This window comes from Pinus tabuliformis, chromosome 8 (assembly GCF_031772625.1).
Source record: "Pinus tabuliformis cultivar Carrire ecotype Pingquan chromosome 8, CPIR1, whole genome shotgun sequence".
Taxonomy (NCBI): Eukaryota; Viridiplantae; Streptophyta; class Pinopsida; order Pinales; family Pinaceae; genus Pinus; species Pinus tabuliformis.
The window spans coordinates 685205981-685222707 of NC_142294.1; the positions used below are offsets into that span (position 1 = coordinate 685205981).

Sequence of the window (16727 nt, forward strand, 5' to 3'; positions counted from 1 at the left end):
GAACAAGGACTTTGTTCTTCGTGTGGAGTTACTTGGATGGAAAGATCTTCAAGCTTGAAATCCATCCAATGTCGTATTCTGGGAAATGGATTTGATCCCCAGTTGTGGTACCAAAATGTCAGCAAAATCTCACACTTCTCAATAGGAAGTTCAAAAGCTGAAGTGTGAGAGCCATTGTACTTAGGAGGGGACCACTGTCGCCTCACTAACCCTCTCGCTTATGACCAACTCTCCTCTGGCTCAAGGGGGTTTCACCCTAGTAGATATTAGGGATCTAATGGCTTATTCAAACCAAATTAAGAGTCCCCTAAGGCTTCTACTTCAAATACCACTAATAAAATTAAGCTTTAAGGTGGAATATAGGATTTCTAGGGTTCTTTACAGTAATTTCAATGTTTGAGTTCAAAGGAAAAGGTCCCCAAACACATGCAACCAGGTATTACAAGGAGAATAGAACCCTAACAAAATAGTTTAAAATAATTTTATGAAGAACAAAATGATGAGAGGATGGAAGATTAGTGCCTTAGCTTGCCAATATATTTATGGGGCATATGGGGTTAAGGAAAAACAAACTTGAAGAATTTGGAGTAGATACAAGACAAAAAATACTAGGATATTTCCTCTCATTTATCCTAGGTATTGAATCAAGGCTATCAATTTCCGCAAATGAATTAAGGGAAATAAGCCACCTGCTACTTCCTCAAAGACTTGGAAGAAGGCTTTGTTTAACAAGGATTATGAAACAGATATTCTGCCCACTTGTTTAATACTTTATTACATCCATCCAATAAAACACTAACCAAGATTAAAGAAGTACACTAACTAGGTTTGCCATGCATTCATCCAAGCTTCACCATAGATCATCCATGAAAAGAAATCAAAATCCACATCAACAAAGTTGCTTAACTCATCCATCCATTAAATTATAAGAAGACAAAAATTGCAGAAATTATGAACTAGTTAAGGGATTTCTCCCCCAATCAAACCATGCAAAAATGAGAGGAAATGCACCTCTCTTTATATAGGAGGTGCTCAAAATTTCCTATTCTAGTCTATGGAGGGGGTAAAAGGCCTTATTCAAAAATTAGCTATTCTAAATTATATAGAGGAAGAGGTATTCATGCCACATGTACAAAGATTGTTATTTTAGCAACTCAATGACAAATTCCAATCATTGGACTAGATTCTTCATTCCAAGAGGACCAAAATTGACCTTTGAAGCACTGGATTTGGATAAGGGAAAGTGTATTTTTGAAGTGAAGCCCACCATGGCACATTTGATCAGGTTGGCCTAAAGTCAAATTCCCCCTCCAAAGTTGCAAATAAATACAAGTGACCTCAAGCTCATTTGGACATCATCATCACATATTGTTTCTTCTTCTTTTAGAGGTTCGTTCTATTTGAAATTGAAGGTTTCACAAGAAGTGCAAAGATATCACAGGAAGTGTGAAGGTTTCACAGGAAGTGCGAAATTGTCACAGGAAGTGCGAAATTGTCACAGGAAGTGCGAAGCTTTCTCAAGAAGTGCGAAGATTTCACAAGAAGTGCGACGGTTTCACAGGAAGTGTGAAGTTGTCACAAGAAGTGCGGAAGTTTCACAGGACATGCGAAGGTTTCACAGGAAGTGCGAAGCTATCACAGGAAGTATGCAGGTCTCACAAGAAGTGCGCATGAGGAACAGGAAGTGTGCAAGGTATCTTTGACTACTGTTGACTTTTACTAGAATTGTTGATTTGATAGTTTGACCAGATTTGTCTTTTGGGCTCATCTATTGGACTATGGATATTGATTTTGTTGGATGGTCGAAGATTTGACTATGACATTGTTGTTGATGAATTAAATTATTGTACTCTTTGCTAAACATTTTATGACAATCTAATACAAGAATAATTTTAGAGCGTTTTTCCCCCTTGTGGGGTTTTTTCCCTAGCCTTTGACCAAATTGGAATCTCTTGTTGATGTGTTGATTGTCTCTTTCTATCATTGCATTTAGTGTTCTATCTTTAATTACAATTGAATATTGGAAGAACTAATTGTTATTGGAAAATATTGCTTGTTGAAGGATTGAATTGGACTAAAGTAATTGAAATAACATAGAGCAATGGAAAATTAACATGGGATCAAAGCTAAGGTGAAGGATAAGCCCAAGGAGACAAGAGCTAGAGCAATCATCTTTGGAAAAGTTGAAGGAGTCGATCTAATCAAGTCAAAATGTCTACCTCATTCTTCAAGGAAGCTGAGAAACTGGGAAACTCATCAAATTTTGTTGCTTGGAAGATTAGGTTGGAAATCATAGCTGATGACAATGATGTCTGGGAGTACATACAAGGAAAATTCCTTGAGCCTCTGGAAAATGTTACCACTGCTATCAAGAACAAATACAAGAAAGGTGAGTTAAAAGCAAAGAAAATTATAGTTGATGGTTTACAAGATCATTTACTTGCCTATGTTGGAAATTTGAAGAATTCTAAGGATATGTATGATAAGCTGGCCGACATGTATGAAGTTAACAATTTGAATGAAATTATCTCCTTAAAAGATCAACTCAAAGATATGAAGATGAATAAAGGAGAATCTGTGCAATCTTATATCATGAGGATATCTCGTCTTAAAGATCAATTGCAAAGAGTAGGGGAAATTGTACCTGACAAGGAGTTGGTGTTGGTAACCCTTAGAGGTCTCCCTCCTATTTGGGAAACCTTCATTACTACCATAAGCAACAACAATAGTTTCCCATCATTTGATGAGCTCGTTGGAAAACTCACTCAAGAAGAATCCAGGATGATTTCAAGAGGGAGAATTAAAAAACATGGAGAAGAAGAGCCCGCTGCATTTGTTACTCAAGACAAGAAGAAAAAGGGAAGAGGAAGACCATCTGGTTTAAATAGGCCCTCTCTCGAGTCAAAGGACTTTAATAGAAGATCAAGGGATATTGAATGTTACAATTGTCACAAGTGTGGTCACTATGCCTGAGACTGTCCAAGAAAGAGAGATGCTCCAAGATCCAACTGAAGCTACAACAACAACAAGTACAATGATAGAAGAAGTGATGATGGAAGGAGCGTTGATAGAAGAAGAAGTGATGATAGAAGAGGGAGAGACGATCGAAGAAGAAGAGATACTTTGGATGATCGTGAAGAAAGTCCTCGTCCTCAAAAGAAGTCAAGAAACTCTAGGTATGAAAGTAACGTAGCTACTAGTCAATCTAAATACATTCTTATATCAACCGTTTCTGGTTCCTCTCCTTCAGCTTTGTATAATCGTTGGTTGGAAGATAGTGGGGCTTCTAGACACCTCTCCAGGTATAAGGAAGTCATCACAAATTTGGTTGAGAGTCGAGACAGAGACGATTTTAAAGATTATTCTTGGGGACAACACTTCATATCTAATGAGGGGCTTTGGTATTGTTTAATTTGATTTGGACTATGGAGATTCTATTATTCTTCATGAAGTGATGTATGTTCCATATCTAAAGAAGAACCTGATATCTATTTCTTCCTTGGAAGACAAAGGAATGAGAGTGGCCTTCATCAATGGAAAGGTCCTCTCTTGGCTGAAGGAATCCCGAATGAGAAATGTGTTTACATTGGGATCTAGAGTTGAAGGACTCTATAGAGTCAATGGAAAACCTCTTCTAGCAATGGTCCACTACACTAACCATCAAAGTGAGCTATGGCACCAAAATCAAGAAAATTCAAGGGGACCACTCCCCTCTAGTAGGATCAAGACCAATGATAATTCTGAACAGAATGGAGTAACTATGAAAGAACAGGTTTGGAAAGATACTATGATCGAAGAATCAATGATGAAGAAAGTTGTTTCGAGATCTCAAGGAAAGTCTGATGCAACTTCAAAATGGCTATACAAGATGAAGCATGAAGCAGATGGAAGCATTGAAAAGTTCAAGGAAGAAGCATGTGTTGAGCAACCTCAGGGGTTTGAAGTACAAAACAAGAAGGCTCACGTTTGCAGATTAAAGAAAGAATTATGTGGTTTGAAGCAAGCTCCCCGAGCCTGGTATGCCCGAATTGACAGTTACCTGGTGAAGCTTAGATTCACAAGAAGAAGTGTCGATCTGAACCCCTACTTCAAACTGGTCCAAGGTATGACTTTGATTTTGGTTTTATATATTGATGATCTATTCTTGACAAGTAGTGAACCTTTGATGATTGAGCATAAGAAGGAGTTAGTTTCTAAGTTCAAGATGAAAGATCTTGGTCTGAGATACACTTCTAGAGATATAGAGCAACATGGATTAATGGATGTGACCCTCCTGGGTAAGGGTCCGGGCTGATCGAGGACACTGAGCTATGCTCTTCCCCCTTGTTTGAGCTCCCAAGGTGAGGAATTGAGTCATAGAGCTCCTGGGGTTAAGGGACCTCTGGATTTTACAGAGTATACCCTAGTTGGCATCTGTCTTTCCCACCCATCTAGCCAATGGGTGCTGGCTGCTTGAGTTAGGTGTGATCCTTACCATTTATGGTAAGTGGCATCCCACTCAAGCTAGAGATGCAGGTGTTCTACCACTAACTCTTGAGGGTCAAGTTGGGAATATTAACAGATAATAGGATAGGCGTGATCCTTACCATTTATGGTAAGTGGTATCCATTCCATTATCGCCAGGAAGTGGGATAGGCACAATCCTTACCTCATAAGGTAAGTGTCATCTCTCCTATTGTTTGTAGCTTTCTCGGGTTGTAGTATTCGCTCTCTGCTAGCAGAGATTCCTGGGTCGTAGCATTGGCTCCCCAATGGCAGAGATTCCTGAGTCGTAGCATCGGCTCCTTGCGGGCAGAGATTCTTGGGTCATAGCATTAACTCCCCACTCGCAGAGATTCCTGAGTTGTAGCATTGGCTCCCCGCTAGCAGAGATTCCCGAGTAGCAACATTGGCTTTACGTTGGCAGTTATTCTGGGTGGTAGCAGTGGCTCCCTGATGGATATAAATGGTGGTAGCTGAATCTCCCCTATGATTCTTCTTCTTTAGATTCAAGAATGATTCAACAGATAGAGTCGAGCAAAGATGAGATATGATTTGATGACAGGATATTTGTGATGATCACATGATGCAGTCGAAATTTCTCCCTCGCTGAGAAGGAGTGTTAATTTGGCAGCTCAGTGACAAATTCCAATCATTGGACTAGATTCCTCATTCTGAGAAGACTAAAATTGACCTTTGAAGCACTGGATTTGGATAAGGGAAATTGTATTTTTGAAGTGAAGCCCACAATGGCACATTTGATCAGGTTGGCCTAAAGTCAAATTGCCCCTCCAAAGTTGCATTTAAATACAAGTGACCTCAAGCTTATTTGGACATCATCATCACATATCATTTCTTCTTCTTTTAGATGTTCGTTCTATCTGAAATTGAAGGTTTCACAGGAAGTGTGAAGGTTTCATAGGAAGTGCGAAGTTGTCATAGCAAGTGTGAAGGTTTCACAGGAAGTGCAAAGCTATCACAAGAAGTATGCAGGTCTCACAAGAAGTGCGCATGCAAAGCTATCACAAGAAGTATGCAGGTCTCACAAGAAGTGCGCATGACGAACAAGAAGTGCGCGGGTATCTTTGACTACTGTTGTTGATCACAATTGTAGATTTGACATTTTGACCAGATTTGACTTTTGGACTCATCTATTGGACTGTGGATATTGGTTTTGTTGGATGGTTGAAGATTTGACTATGACATTGTTGTTGATAAATTGGATTATTGTACTCTCTATTGAACATTTTATGACAATCTAAAAGAAGAAGAATTTCAAAGGGTTTTCCCCCTTGTGGGTTTTTTTCCTTGTTCTTTGACCAAATATGCATCATTGATGTGTTGATTGTCTCCTACTGTCATTGCATTTACTGTTCTATCTTCAATTACTGTTGAATATTGGAAGAAATAATTGCTATTGGAAAAGATTGCTTGTTGAAGGATTGAATTCGGCTAAAGTGATTGAAATAGCATAGAGCAGTGGAAAATTAACAAGATTAAGGGGCATGAGCCCTCAAACATGGCCAATCTCCAATAAATGAAGGAGAGAGGGGTATTTGGTGCAACATCAATTTCCAAAGGCCCTTCAATGCTTCTTCTCTTCCACAAAATTGGTAAGTACAATTCCAGAGCATGGGAGATAGAGCTTCAATAGGTTTTCTCCAATCTCCATGTCATGTTCCAAGCGAACAAATAGGTCATAGTAATAACAATCACAGGTTACATAATATCATGATAACTCCAAGGGCCTTCCAAAAGTGGGCATATGTAATCCCAAACACAATGTCATGCCTCTAGTAATCCTCCAAGTGCAAAGGGGAGGGTCTCAAAGTAGATTGTTCAACCCCCAAAATCTCACCAAGTGTACAAGTCATATCGAAGCAAACCAAGAAGTCTCCTATCATGTAGACATGTGAGCCAAATTGCCTTTGAAAGGTGGACATCCTATTCCACATTTCAAAGGACCACTTACAATGGGTGCTCTTAAAATTGATCATCAAATCCTTTCACACAAAGTCACATTCACATTTTCATGGGTCAGCCCATCAAAGTTCTAACTTCTATCCAATCCTTATCGCTTCTCAATCAAAAAGGTCGGCCAGACAGAAGAAAATTATGCCAGCACATCTCTCTCTCTCTCTCTCTCTCTCTATTTATCTATCTATATATATGTGTATGTTAATGTATGTATGACAAGTGTTATTTCCTATTCTACATTTGAAAGGACCATCTACAATGGGTGCTCTTAAAATTGATCATCAAATCCTTTCACACAAAGTCACATTCACATATTCATGGGTCAGCCCATCAAAGTTCTAACTTCCATCCAATCCTTATCGCTTCTCAATCAAAAAGGTCGGCCAGCCAGAAGAAAATTATGCCAGCACATCTCTCTCTCTCTCTCTCTATTTATCTATCTATATATATGTGTATGTTAAAATATGTATGACAAGTGTTATTTCCTATTCATTTGGTTTGCTGGGAAAGAGCAGGTCACTCTTCCATCTAATCTGAGGAAGAAACAAGCCACTTGACACAGACTGTTGCCACATGCCATTTTTGAAATCAAATTTGCTAATGGGAAAATTCTGGGTATGAAAAATACTACAACAAATGACCCCAACAATGCCCTTCAATACGACCTACAATGATCTGTGGTACAGGTCTGAGATTCTCCTTATGCTGCTATGACAATCATCATGTGCTCTTGTCACAACTTCATTGACTATTACAACAAATGTCTCCTTGTTAACATATAGTTGCCTTTAGATTACCTTACAAAGTTCACTTTTCATGCAAGCTGCTTTCTCTATACCTGGCTTAATGAGTTGAGTATTTCTCTCACAGTTGGTTATTCATTTGTCAAAACAGGGCCAAAAACTGCCTACCAAGTGTACTCTGTTAAATGCAGACTTCATGCTTGGAATATCTCAAGAAAAACAACACAAATGTCTTTCCATTTGACCTCTGACTTGTCCTCCAATCTACTGCTATAAACTATTTTGCTGCATAGATCAGAACTCATGGACATAGCTCAGTCAAGCCCTCATAATTTTCATCGTCTAGATCTTGTATCCCTTCCCTTACCTTAAGGCTTATAGGGATTCATCCAAGTGTCATGCAATATGCCTTGCAAATGCCAAAGTGGAAAGTTTATGGGAAGATCAAATGAGGAATGATGCCTTATCAATCAGATCAAACTAGATGAGTGTCATGCGCAACAATGCATCCACCTCTGCTGGAGCAATGTCCAAGATCTCTGAAACTTCCATAATCAGTCTGTAACCAAAGGCCTTGATGTGCTTCGCTAAATTTGTAAATAGGAATTTGATAGCTATGCTTGTGAATGGTAAGGGTTGAACCTCAGCCTTCAGTGAGTCCACTGAGTGACAAAATCAAACTTTTTCAAATATTATACCCACCTCCCTAATCACTAGGACACCGTTATTGTTCAGGAGTCCTTAAAATACAATAATAATTCTCAGAACCAACCCCATGCAAACCAAGGTGTAACAACTCTCACACCATATTTTTGTCTTATTTCTTCTTTACGTGGGAGTCTCATGCAAGCACCGATTGATACAGCAAAGTAAATCTACCACAGTGACAATTTATAGAATGATTTCTAGATTTTGTTACTTATGGTCACGTCACACCTTTTTGTTGTTGTTGATCTATACGAATTTTCAGTTTTTTTTCAAATTTTGCAGTGAATATATTTTTCTTCAATCAAAGCAAAACCAATGACCAGGATTAGAGAAACACTAAAAAATTGTGGTTGTGAAAAAAGGCAATAGATATGTTGCCAAGGGTAACGGAAGTTTTCACCAAATATCTGGTGGCCAAAGGTCGGGATCAGACTTTGCCTTAATACGAAATGAAATGAACCAATCTGGTTCATAAACTGAATATCCAAAATAATGGAATAATATAAAAGTATCCATCTGGATTACAGTATTATATTGAATAAAATATGAGAGATGATAAAATCGCAATATATATAAGTGGATGCCTTTTCACTAGGAGGCATGTTCTTTCATTAGGATGTCTCTTCATTAATTATTAAATATTGTTATTATTTATTGGCAATATATATATATATATATGCAGTCTCCAATGGCCACAAAATTTCATCCCTATACAATACGCAATACCGGGTCTTTGAAAATGTGATCCTTTGAAAAATGAAAGTTCCTATTTCCAGGGGGTTCAGCCAGATTTGACCAACTTTGACTGGCTTTGAATGGGGCCTAAAACATTTTGAATTCCACAAAATTGGAACCCATGTTCATCTCTCCAATGCCTTTCCAAATCCACTAGGAGGCATGTTCTTTCATTAGGATGTCTCTTCATTAATTATTAAATATTGTTATTATTTATTGGCAATATATAGATATATATATATATATATATATATATATGCAGTCTCCAATGGCCACAAAATTTCATCCCTATACAATACGCAATACCGGGTCTTTGAAAATGTGATCCTTTGAAAAATGAAAGTTCCTATTTCCAGGGGGTTCAACCAGATTTGACCAACTTTGACTGGCTTTGAATGGGGCCTAAAACATTTTGAATTCCACAAAATTGGAACCCCATGCTCATCTCTCCAATGGCTTTCCAAATCCACTTTTAGATTTCAATAAAGACTATTTTTTAAAAATAGAAATCTTCCAGGATTGTGAATTTTGAAAATCTGGGAGTGCCCATTTGAAGAACTCGATACCAGGTCACGAAAATTGTCATCTGCTGCACCTAAAATAGTAGAATCAAGAATTTGAAAATTCCCATCTGACTGTCCTCCAGAGTCCATCTGCAATGCATCCTCCAATGTTGGCAAGTAAATCCAATTCTTGAGGAAAACTGCTAAAGATCAAATCCTGGAAGTTTGAACTGAAAACCTGTGAAAATAGAATAGCTTGTGCTATCCCCCTGAAGCACTGATCTCTGAATACACCCCAAAAACTCATACATTACAACTTTGGAATAGGGTAGGGCTAGAACAAAGTTCTTCAAGAAGGTACCCATATGACAAAGGTACTCACAAATCGTCAATGCCGAATGATGGACTCTGTAACATTGAGTCCATCCCATCTGATTTTCATGAACTGTTTATGCGAAATGGCAAAATCTATAATATTTAGCTGACCTCAAATAATATCCATAAACATATGCTGGAAAGTAACACTTAGGTTCATGTAGACAAATCCAGAGTTAATAGGAACTACAATGCCTGTTTATGATCTTTTATAACACTAACAATGGTTTATTTCTTGCAGCTGTAGTTGTGGCGATTGCAGTGGTCATCTTGGTTATTCTATTTAGCATGCAGCATTATGGTACAGACAAAGTTGGATGGTTATTTGCACCGGTAGTTTTCTTTTGGTTCCTATGCATTGGAAGTATTGGAGCTTACAATATATGTAAGCATGATTCACATGTCTTGAAAGCTTTCTCTCCAGTTTATATAGTGCGGTATTTTAGAAGAGGGAAAAAACATAGCTGGGCTTCTCTAGGAGGCATTATGCTTAGTATAACAGGTAGGTGATTATTTTCTTGAGAAGTAATTTATTTCTGCTTCTTGATATTATCTCAGCATAATATTTTATAAGCTTAAACTGTGCAGATTTTCTTGCTATGAATTTCATTAGTATTGCAGGTACAGAAGCGCTCTTTGCTGATTTGGGCCATTTTTCGACCTTACCTCTTCAAGTAAGTGCTAATATATTTGGCTGTAGTACGAATCTTCTCTATTTCTTTTCTTTTTTCTATTTATTATTCAATTTTTATGGGGCTCTTTTTCTGTTTTATGTCATTTTCCCAGTATGAAATATCAGTTTCATTCTTAATGCAGATTGCATTCACATCAGTTGTGTTTCCTTGCCTGCTATTGCAATATTTGGGGCAGGCTGCATATCTTATACACCATCAAGATGATGTCACAGAAGCCTTTTATAGGTCTATTCCAGGTTGTTTTTTTATATAGATGAACAAACAGCTTTAGTTTGAGCAAATTGTATTCAATTTATTGTTGATAGTGTTTATATTGTCCTGCAGATCTAGCTTATTATCCTGTGTTTGTCATTGCAACTATGGCTGCTGTTGTTGCCAGCCAGGCTACCATATCTGCAACCTTCTCAATTATCAATCAGTCAGTTGCACTTGGTTGTTTTCCGAGAGTGAAGGTCCTTCACACATCAAACTACCTTTCTGGACAGATTTACATTCCTGAAATTAATTGGATTCTTATGGTGCTTTGCATCATAGTTACCATTTGCTTCAACGGCACAACTCAAATTGGAAATGCATATGGTAAAATTACAATCTATCTTATCACCCTCTTTTATGAAAACATACTTTATATATTATACAGAAATGATGCAAGTAAAAAAAGTTAGAGATCATCTACCGTATTATTATTTCATTAAAATGGAAGTTGACTATATAATGTAAATGACTCAAAAGTCTGTAGATAAAACTCTACAGTGGGAAAATGGCCAAATTGTACACAGTGCAAAATGGAAAAATTCCCCAGAATTTTGTGGTGAAGCTTACTACTCAGTGCCTATACTAGCTTGCTGTGTGAAGCTAGTCATAAATTATGATCTTTTTCTTCAAGGATGTCCAAAAATGCCTGAGCATCGCTGGTTTTGGCTCTATCATCATCATCAATGCCCAGCAAGTCAAAGTCATATAATGGTATTCCAACCAAGCATCTATGAGGAGTTGAAATACCATGCTCGTTGTTTATCTGGGAAGCATCCTTGGGATCTACATACCACTGTGGTATAGGTCCTTGTGTAAACAGTCAAGTACCTAGATGCCTTCTTGTATGTGAGAAAATTCCTCAACCGGAATCCCTACTGCAGCAACTGATGATATTACTCCTATTTGTTAAATTCCTTTAAACCTAAGTTGCACGAAATGGGGAAACGGGTACGAGTTTCCGAAACGGGCACGGGTACGAAACGTGACCCCCCCAAATTTTGGAAACGGGGAAACATGATATATATATATATATATTAGAATTTAGGACATTTAAGAAATGTTATGTGCAATCATAAAGCATACATGATACATTATAATTTATTACATTTAAAGTTTAAACATTATGATTAAATTTACATCACATTTACTCATGAATGATCACATAATAAAAATAGCAATATTGGAATATCCAAAATCAACCTTTATTATATATCCAAATCTCAAAATCAACCTTTATTATATATATGAAGCCGCAAGTACAATAAAGACTATGAGGCTGCAAGAACTATAAAGACAAAAGACTAATCCTCATAAAAAATAGAAGCAAAAGCATGCTCAACAGTGGATGGTGGTGCTGAAGAAGATGATGGGCCAATTCCACTTCCAGGTTGGACCTCAATATTTAGGGCAGCAAGAGAGAGATCCAAATCAGGACTTTCTGCATCCACATCCCATTCTTTAGAAGGACCATTGTTGTATTTTGGACCCCTACGAGATGCAAGGCGAAGGTTGGAGTGCACATAAACAAGATCCTCTACCTTCTGTGAGCCCAACCTATTGCGCTTCACAGAATGAATAAAACCATAGGTGCTCCAATTCCTTTCTGCTGATGAAGAGCTTGCCACTTGTGAAAGAACACGAATGGCAAGGTTTTGCAAATGTACACCATTTGCTCCATGACAAATCCACCACCTAACTAGATTCATGGTGCTTCTCTCCTCCAAAGCTGATATATTTGCATAATAATCTAATCCTCCAGCAAAACTAACAAATTCTTCCTTTACCTGCCTGTTTAGATGAGATGGAAATATTCTCATAAGGGCTTTTCTCACCCCATTAGCCACCTCTCTCTCCTCATCATAAAATTTGGGGTTCAAGGCATGTGCTAAAGTGTGCAATGGAGTGTTGAAATTGTTCCACCTATCAACAATGATTTTCTTGACTAAATCAACAAAATGATCATCAACAAATAAAAGTTGTTTGTGAAATGATTTCCATAGTTTTCTCAACCATGGAATCCATGCCATCATATACCTCTCCTAAGAAATGTTGGTCAGTGTCAGCATTCCGAAGAAGCTCAAATGTAGGTGTTGTGAACTTTAGCAAGAAATCTATCTTGCTCCACCAATCCTCATCAAGGCACAATCTACGCACCATATATCCCCGCTCTGAATTTGCTTGTCTCAACTCAACCCAAAGTTGACTCACCACCATAGGAACTAATGCATGCTTAACCTCAACAAGATGACACAACATCAGGGAGTTTGAGGCATATCTTGTCTCAACAACTTTTAACAACTCCAATTTGGAGTACTCTCGAGATATTGCCTGAGATTGGTGGTGGTTGGTGATGAATTTAACAATCTCCCTTGCTTCCCTTGTGATTTCCTTTATCCATGGAACTTTGTTGTCGATCTCCTCTAAGATTAGATCCAGATTATGGACAATGCAGGGTGTCCAAAAGATGTGGTCATACCTCCCCTCAATAATTAAATTTGCAGCTTTGCAAACTGGTGCATTATCCGTGATAACTTGCACCACCCTGTTAGGCCCTATTTGTTCAATAGCTTTTATAATAACATCAGCAATGAATTGTGCATCTTTTACCTCTCCTGAGCAGTCTTCCACCTTTATAAACATTGCTCCTTTGGGGGAAGTGGCAATGATATTTATCAATGGTTTGCACCTTGTATCTGTCCATCCATTTGAGACTATGGTAACCCTAGATCTACTTCAGGAAGAACGAATTGGTGATAAGATATCTTCCACAAGCTCCTTCTCATTTTTGAGAAGCTGAGTTCTGACTTTCTCATAGTTGGGCCCCTTGTACCCTTGAGGAGCTTCGTTAATTGCCCTTACCATATCTTGCCAGTAAGGAGAGCGAACAACATTGAATGGGATACCACATGCATAAATGCACCTAGCCACTCTGGAATCAGTTTCTTCTCTCGCTTGCACATTCACCAATTTAGCAATTCTGCGATCCTGAACTTAAGGGGATGCCCCTCTGGTATTTTTGGATGCTAGTTGTTCATGTTGTTGAGAGGCACTGGCTCTCCTCTTCCTTGCTTCAACTACAATTGTTGGCTAAGCTTGAGGAGTAGCTTGACTAAGCTCATCATGCCTTCTCTTAATTCCATCCGCCTCATCTTGCTCTCTTTGATATGCCCTCCTTGCCAATGGGTCTGTTGTTTTTGTGCAACCTACAATCCCCTGTCCTCCTCCATGCAAAAGATGTGCCTTCACTCTTGGGTAGGAGCCCTTGTACGAATTACTGCAAAGATTACATCGCCATTCCCATGAGCCACCACCTCCACATTTTTGAAGCTTCTGAACATGCCTCCAAAGAGGATAATATTCAGCCCTTGGGTTGGCCCTGGGGCTTGAACTTGCAGCTGCACTTTGGTTGGAAGCCATTGCTGCAAAAAAAATAAAAAAAACAAATCTGTAAAGAAAAAACGTTTTTCATATTTTTGGAAGCATAAACCCTCGAAAAATTGAAGAAATAGTAGGAAAAAACTAAGAAAATGAATGCTTCTTACCCAAATTAATTTTTTGTAGCTGAAGCTACCCCAAAATGCTAGAAAAGACGAGAAATATGGTTGTAGCTGAGCCAAAAGCCAAGAATGCCATAGCCAAAAACTTTGCACTCCAAATCTGCTGCCGAAATCTATTTCTCTTGCTGCTGGAATCTCCTTTGCTCATTGTTGAAAACGCCCTAGGTGAAACCACTGCTCTCTTCCTCTCTTCTCCTTTGCTAAAATCGTCTGTCTCCAAGAGAAACAATTTGCTCAATTGTGTGATGAGAGAATGAGGCGAGAGTCTTTTTTATAACTTGAGAGAGGCATCTAGAAGCATCCAGAAGATATTTTAGTCGCCCAATAAAAAATTAGAAGCGAAAAAGTAAAAATAAAAATAAAAGAAAACGTCAAGTGTTAACTGGAAACTCCGCCGTATGGATTGGAAACTCGTTTCCGGCCGTACTGGCCACGTTTCCACAACGTGAAACGAGCCAGTACGGCCAGAAATGAGTTTCCAGGCTGTACGGTACGAGTTTCCTCGCTTCCGTTTCATTTCCGGCCGGAAACGGACCCCTGGGCAACATTTCCTGCAACTTAGTTTTAAACAAATTACTTGTAGTTTCTGTTAATTTTAGGTATGTTCTATGCTAGAGCAATTTATTTTAATTTTCCAATATCTTTTCCAGATTAGCAATCACATCAGCATTAAAGTAAACTGCAGATAGAACATAAATATAAATCGCAGAAGACAAGCCAAGACAAGAGGACACAAGATGTGGCGCCAGCCAGGGACAAACCCCAATGTGGGGAAACCCTTGATCAATTCTTCTTTTATGTTCTTCAAAGTTCAGCAAAGAGAGAGAGAGAGACAGTACATTTACAACAGAAGTCAACATTTTGACTTATCTAGATCTGAGCATAGATCATCTCCTATAACGATGATACATGAGATCAGTTGAAGACATTCTGCTTCAACTGATTCTCCAAGGTGACGGCTTCACCTATCCATTTTGTCCATTTACTACACCTTACCGTGTAGCACCATCTCATCTGCTTTCATCATCATGCTGCCCATTATTTTGCATCTTCCATCATTATGCAACCCTATTCATCATCATGCTGCTCATGCCCATTATGCTGCATCATACATCATCATGCTGTCTCATCCATCAACATGCAGTCTCATTGATGCTGCCTCATATATCAGCATGCAGTCTCATTGTCTGATCATGCTGCCCTTTAGATCATCATGATCGTGCTGCCCTTTAGATCATCATGATCATGCTACCCTTTACATCATTATGCAGTCCCATTACTGATCATGCTCATATACATATATATGATGCTTGTCACTGTTCTTTGAAACATGATGAGACTACCGTATGCTACGGATCTCTTCATTGAACCCTTATCTCATTATCGAGTCATAGCTGGGCTGTGATTTATCTAGAGGAGATAACATTTGTCATAACAATCATTGATCCGAGAGAATAGGTCATTCTCTGTTATCCGATGACTAGTCTGCTAGAACTGCCACCGAGATCAAGACTGCTATTTGTTATACCACGATTGCTTATGCCGAGAATGGATAATCTTTAGTTCTGCGGTTCCTTAACCTATCCGAGGATGCAGCCAAACCCTGGATCTATCCCACATAAAATGCGGATTCATTTTCTTTATGAAACAACCTTGACTACAGTTCCATTACCTTGACTGCAGCTTCATTATCCTTACTGCGGCTCCATTATTATGACTGCGGCTTCGTTGTCCTGTGTGTATAAGTGTCATATGAACAGCATATAGAATGATCACAGTCATGAATGCTTCATTATGCTGAGACCACCGAGAGGGCTTCATCAAGACTGCGACTCACCGTGGTTATGTCCGAGACTATAGCCTAAAACTCATATAAATACAACGTCCTCATCTGAGACTTGATTGTCCTGATTGCTACTGCGGTTTACCATGACTGTGGCACCCTTACACTTGATTGTGGCTCCTATTGCAGCTTCCCTTTCCATCACTGTGGCTTTCTATGGCTTGACCCTTCATCACTGCGGCTTGACTGTGCCCTCATGTCCTTATGACTGCCCCTTGACTGCGGCCCCCTTTACTACGGCCTTCACCCTTGACTGCGGCCTTATCTCCAAGCGAGTTTATTACCATGGACATACTTCTCTGCGGCTATGGATAGACCCTTCCTCTTGCTGCGTTTTAGATCTAGGGCCTCATTTTCAGCTAGGGCATCATCTAGGCTAGCGTACTCTTTAGTGTCTTTCCTTCTCCAGAAACCCAAGACGTAGAGAGGAGATCACATAAAGAGTGTGTCCCTAATGACTCCAAATCCTCTCTTATTTATACTAAAAACGTAGAGGTTGAATAGACACATCGGTTGGGCTTCTGAGCCTACATAAGATGCTGGCCGACTTAACAATTTGTCCATAACATAAATAAATTCATAACTTCATAAATACTTATCAGAATCGGATGATCTTTAGATCAATCCTACACCTCTCGATGAGAGGGATCCAATAAAAATATCAGCTGCCATAAATAAGATGACCCATATGCAGTTTGGCCCTAGTTGCCAATTTTAACACTCCCTCTCAACTAGGGAGAACTCCATTAGCTGATCCATATGTCCGATTGTACTATCTCTGTCATCCGTGCCCTGCGCTGCTCTGCTCATCTTTGCTTAGCTCAGCTCTGCTCAACTCTGCTCTGCTCTGCTAGCTC

General features: G+C 38.9%; 1 protein-coding gene across 1 annotated transcript in view; it reads left to right on the forward strand.

Annotated features, from left to right (window-relative positions):
* The window catches only part of LOC149237434 (putative potassium transporter 12), a 259791-nt gene that overhangs the window by 171233 nt on the left and 71831 nt on the right, over positions 1-16727 (forward strand). The window contains exons 5-8 of the mRNA XM_089372658.1: positions 9762-10022; positions 10142-10194; positions 10337-10451; positions 10540-10794. Coding sequence (XP_089228784.1) covers positions 9762-10022; positions 10142-10194; positions 10337-10451; positions 10540-10794 — 684 coding nt within the window. The remainder of the gene's footprint in view (positions 1-9761; positions 10023-10141; positions 10195-10336; positions 10452-10539; positions 10795-16727) is intronic.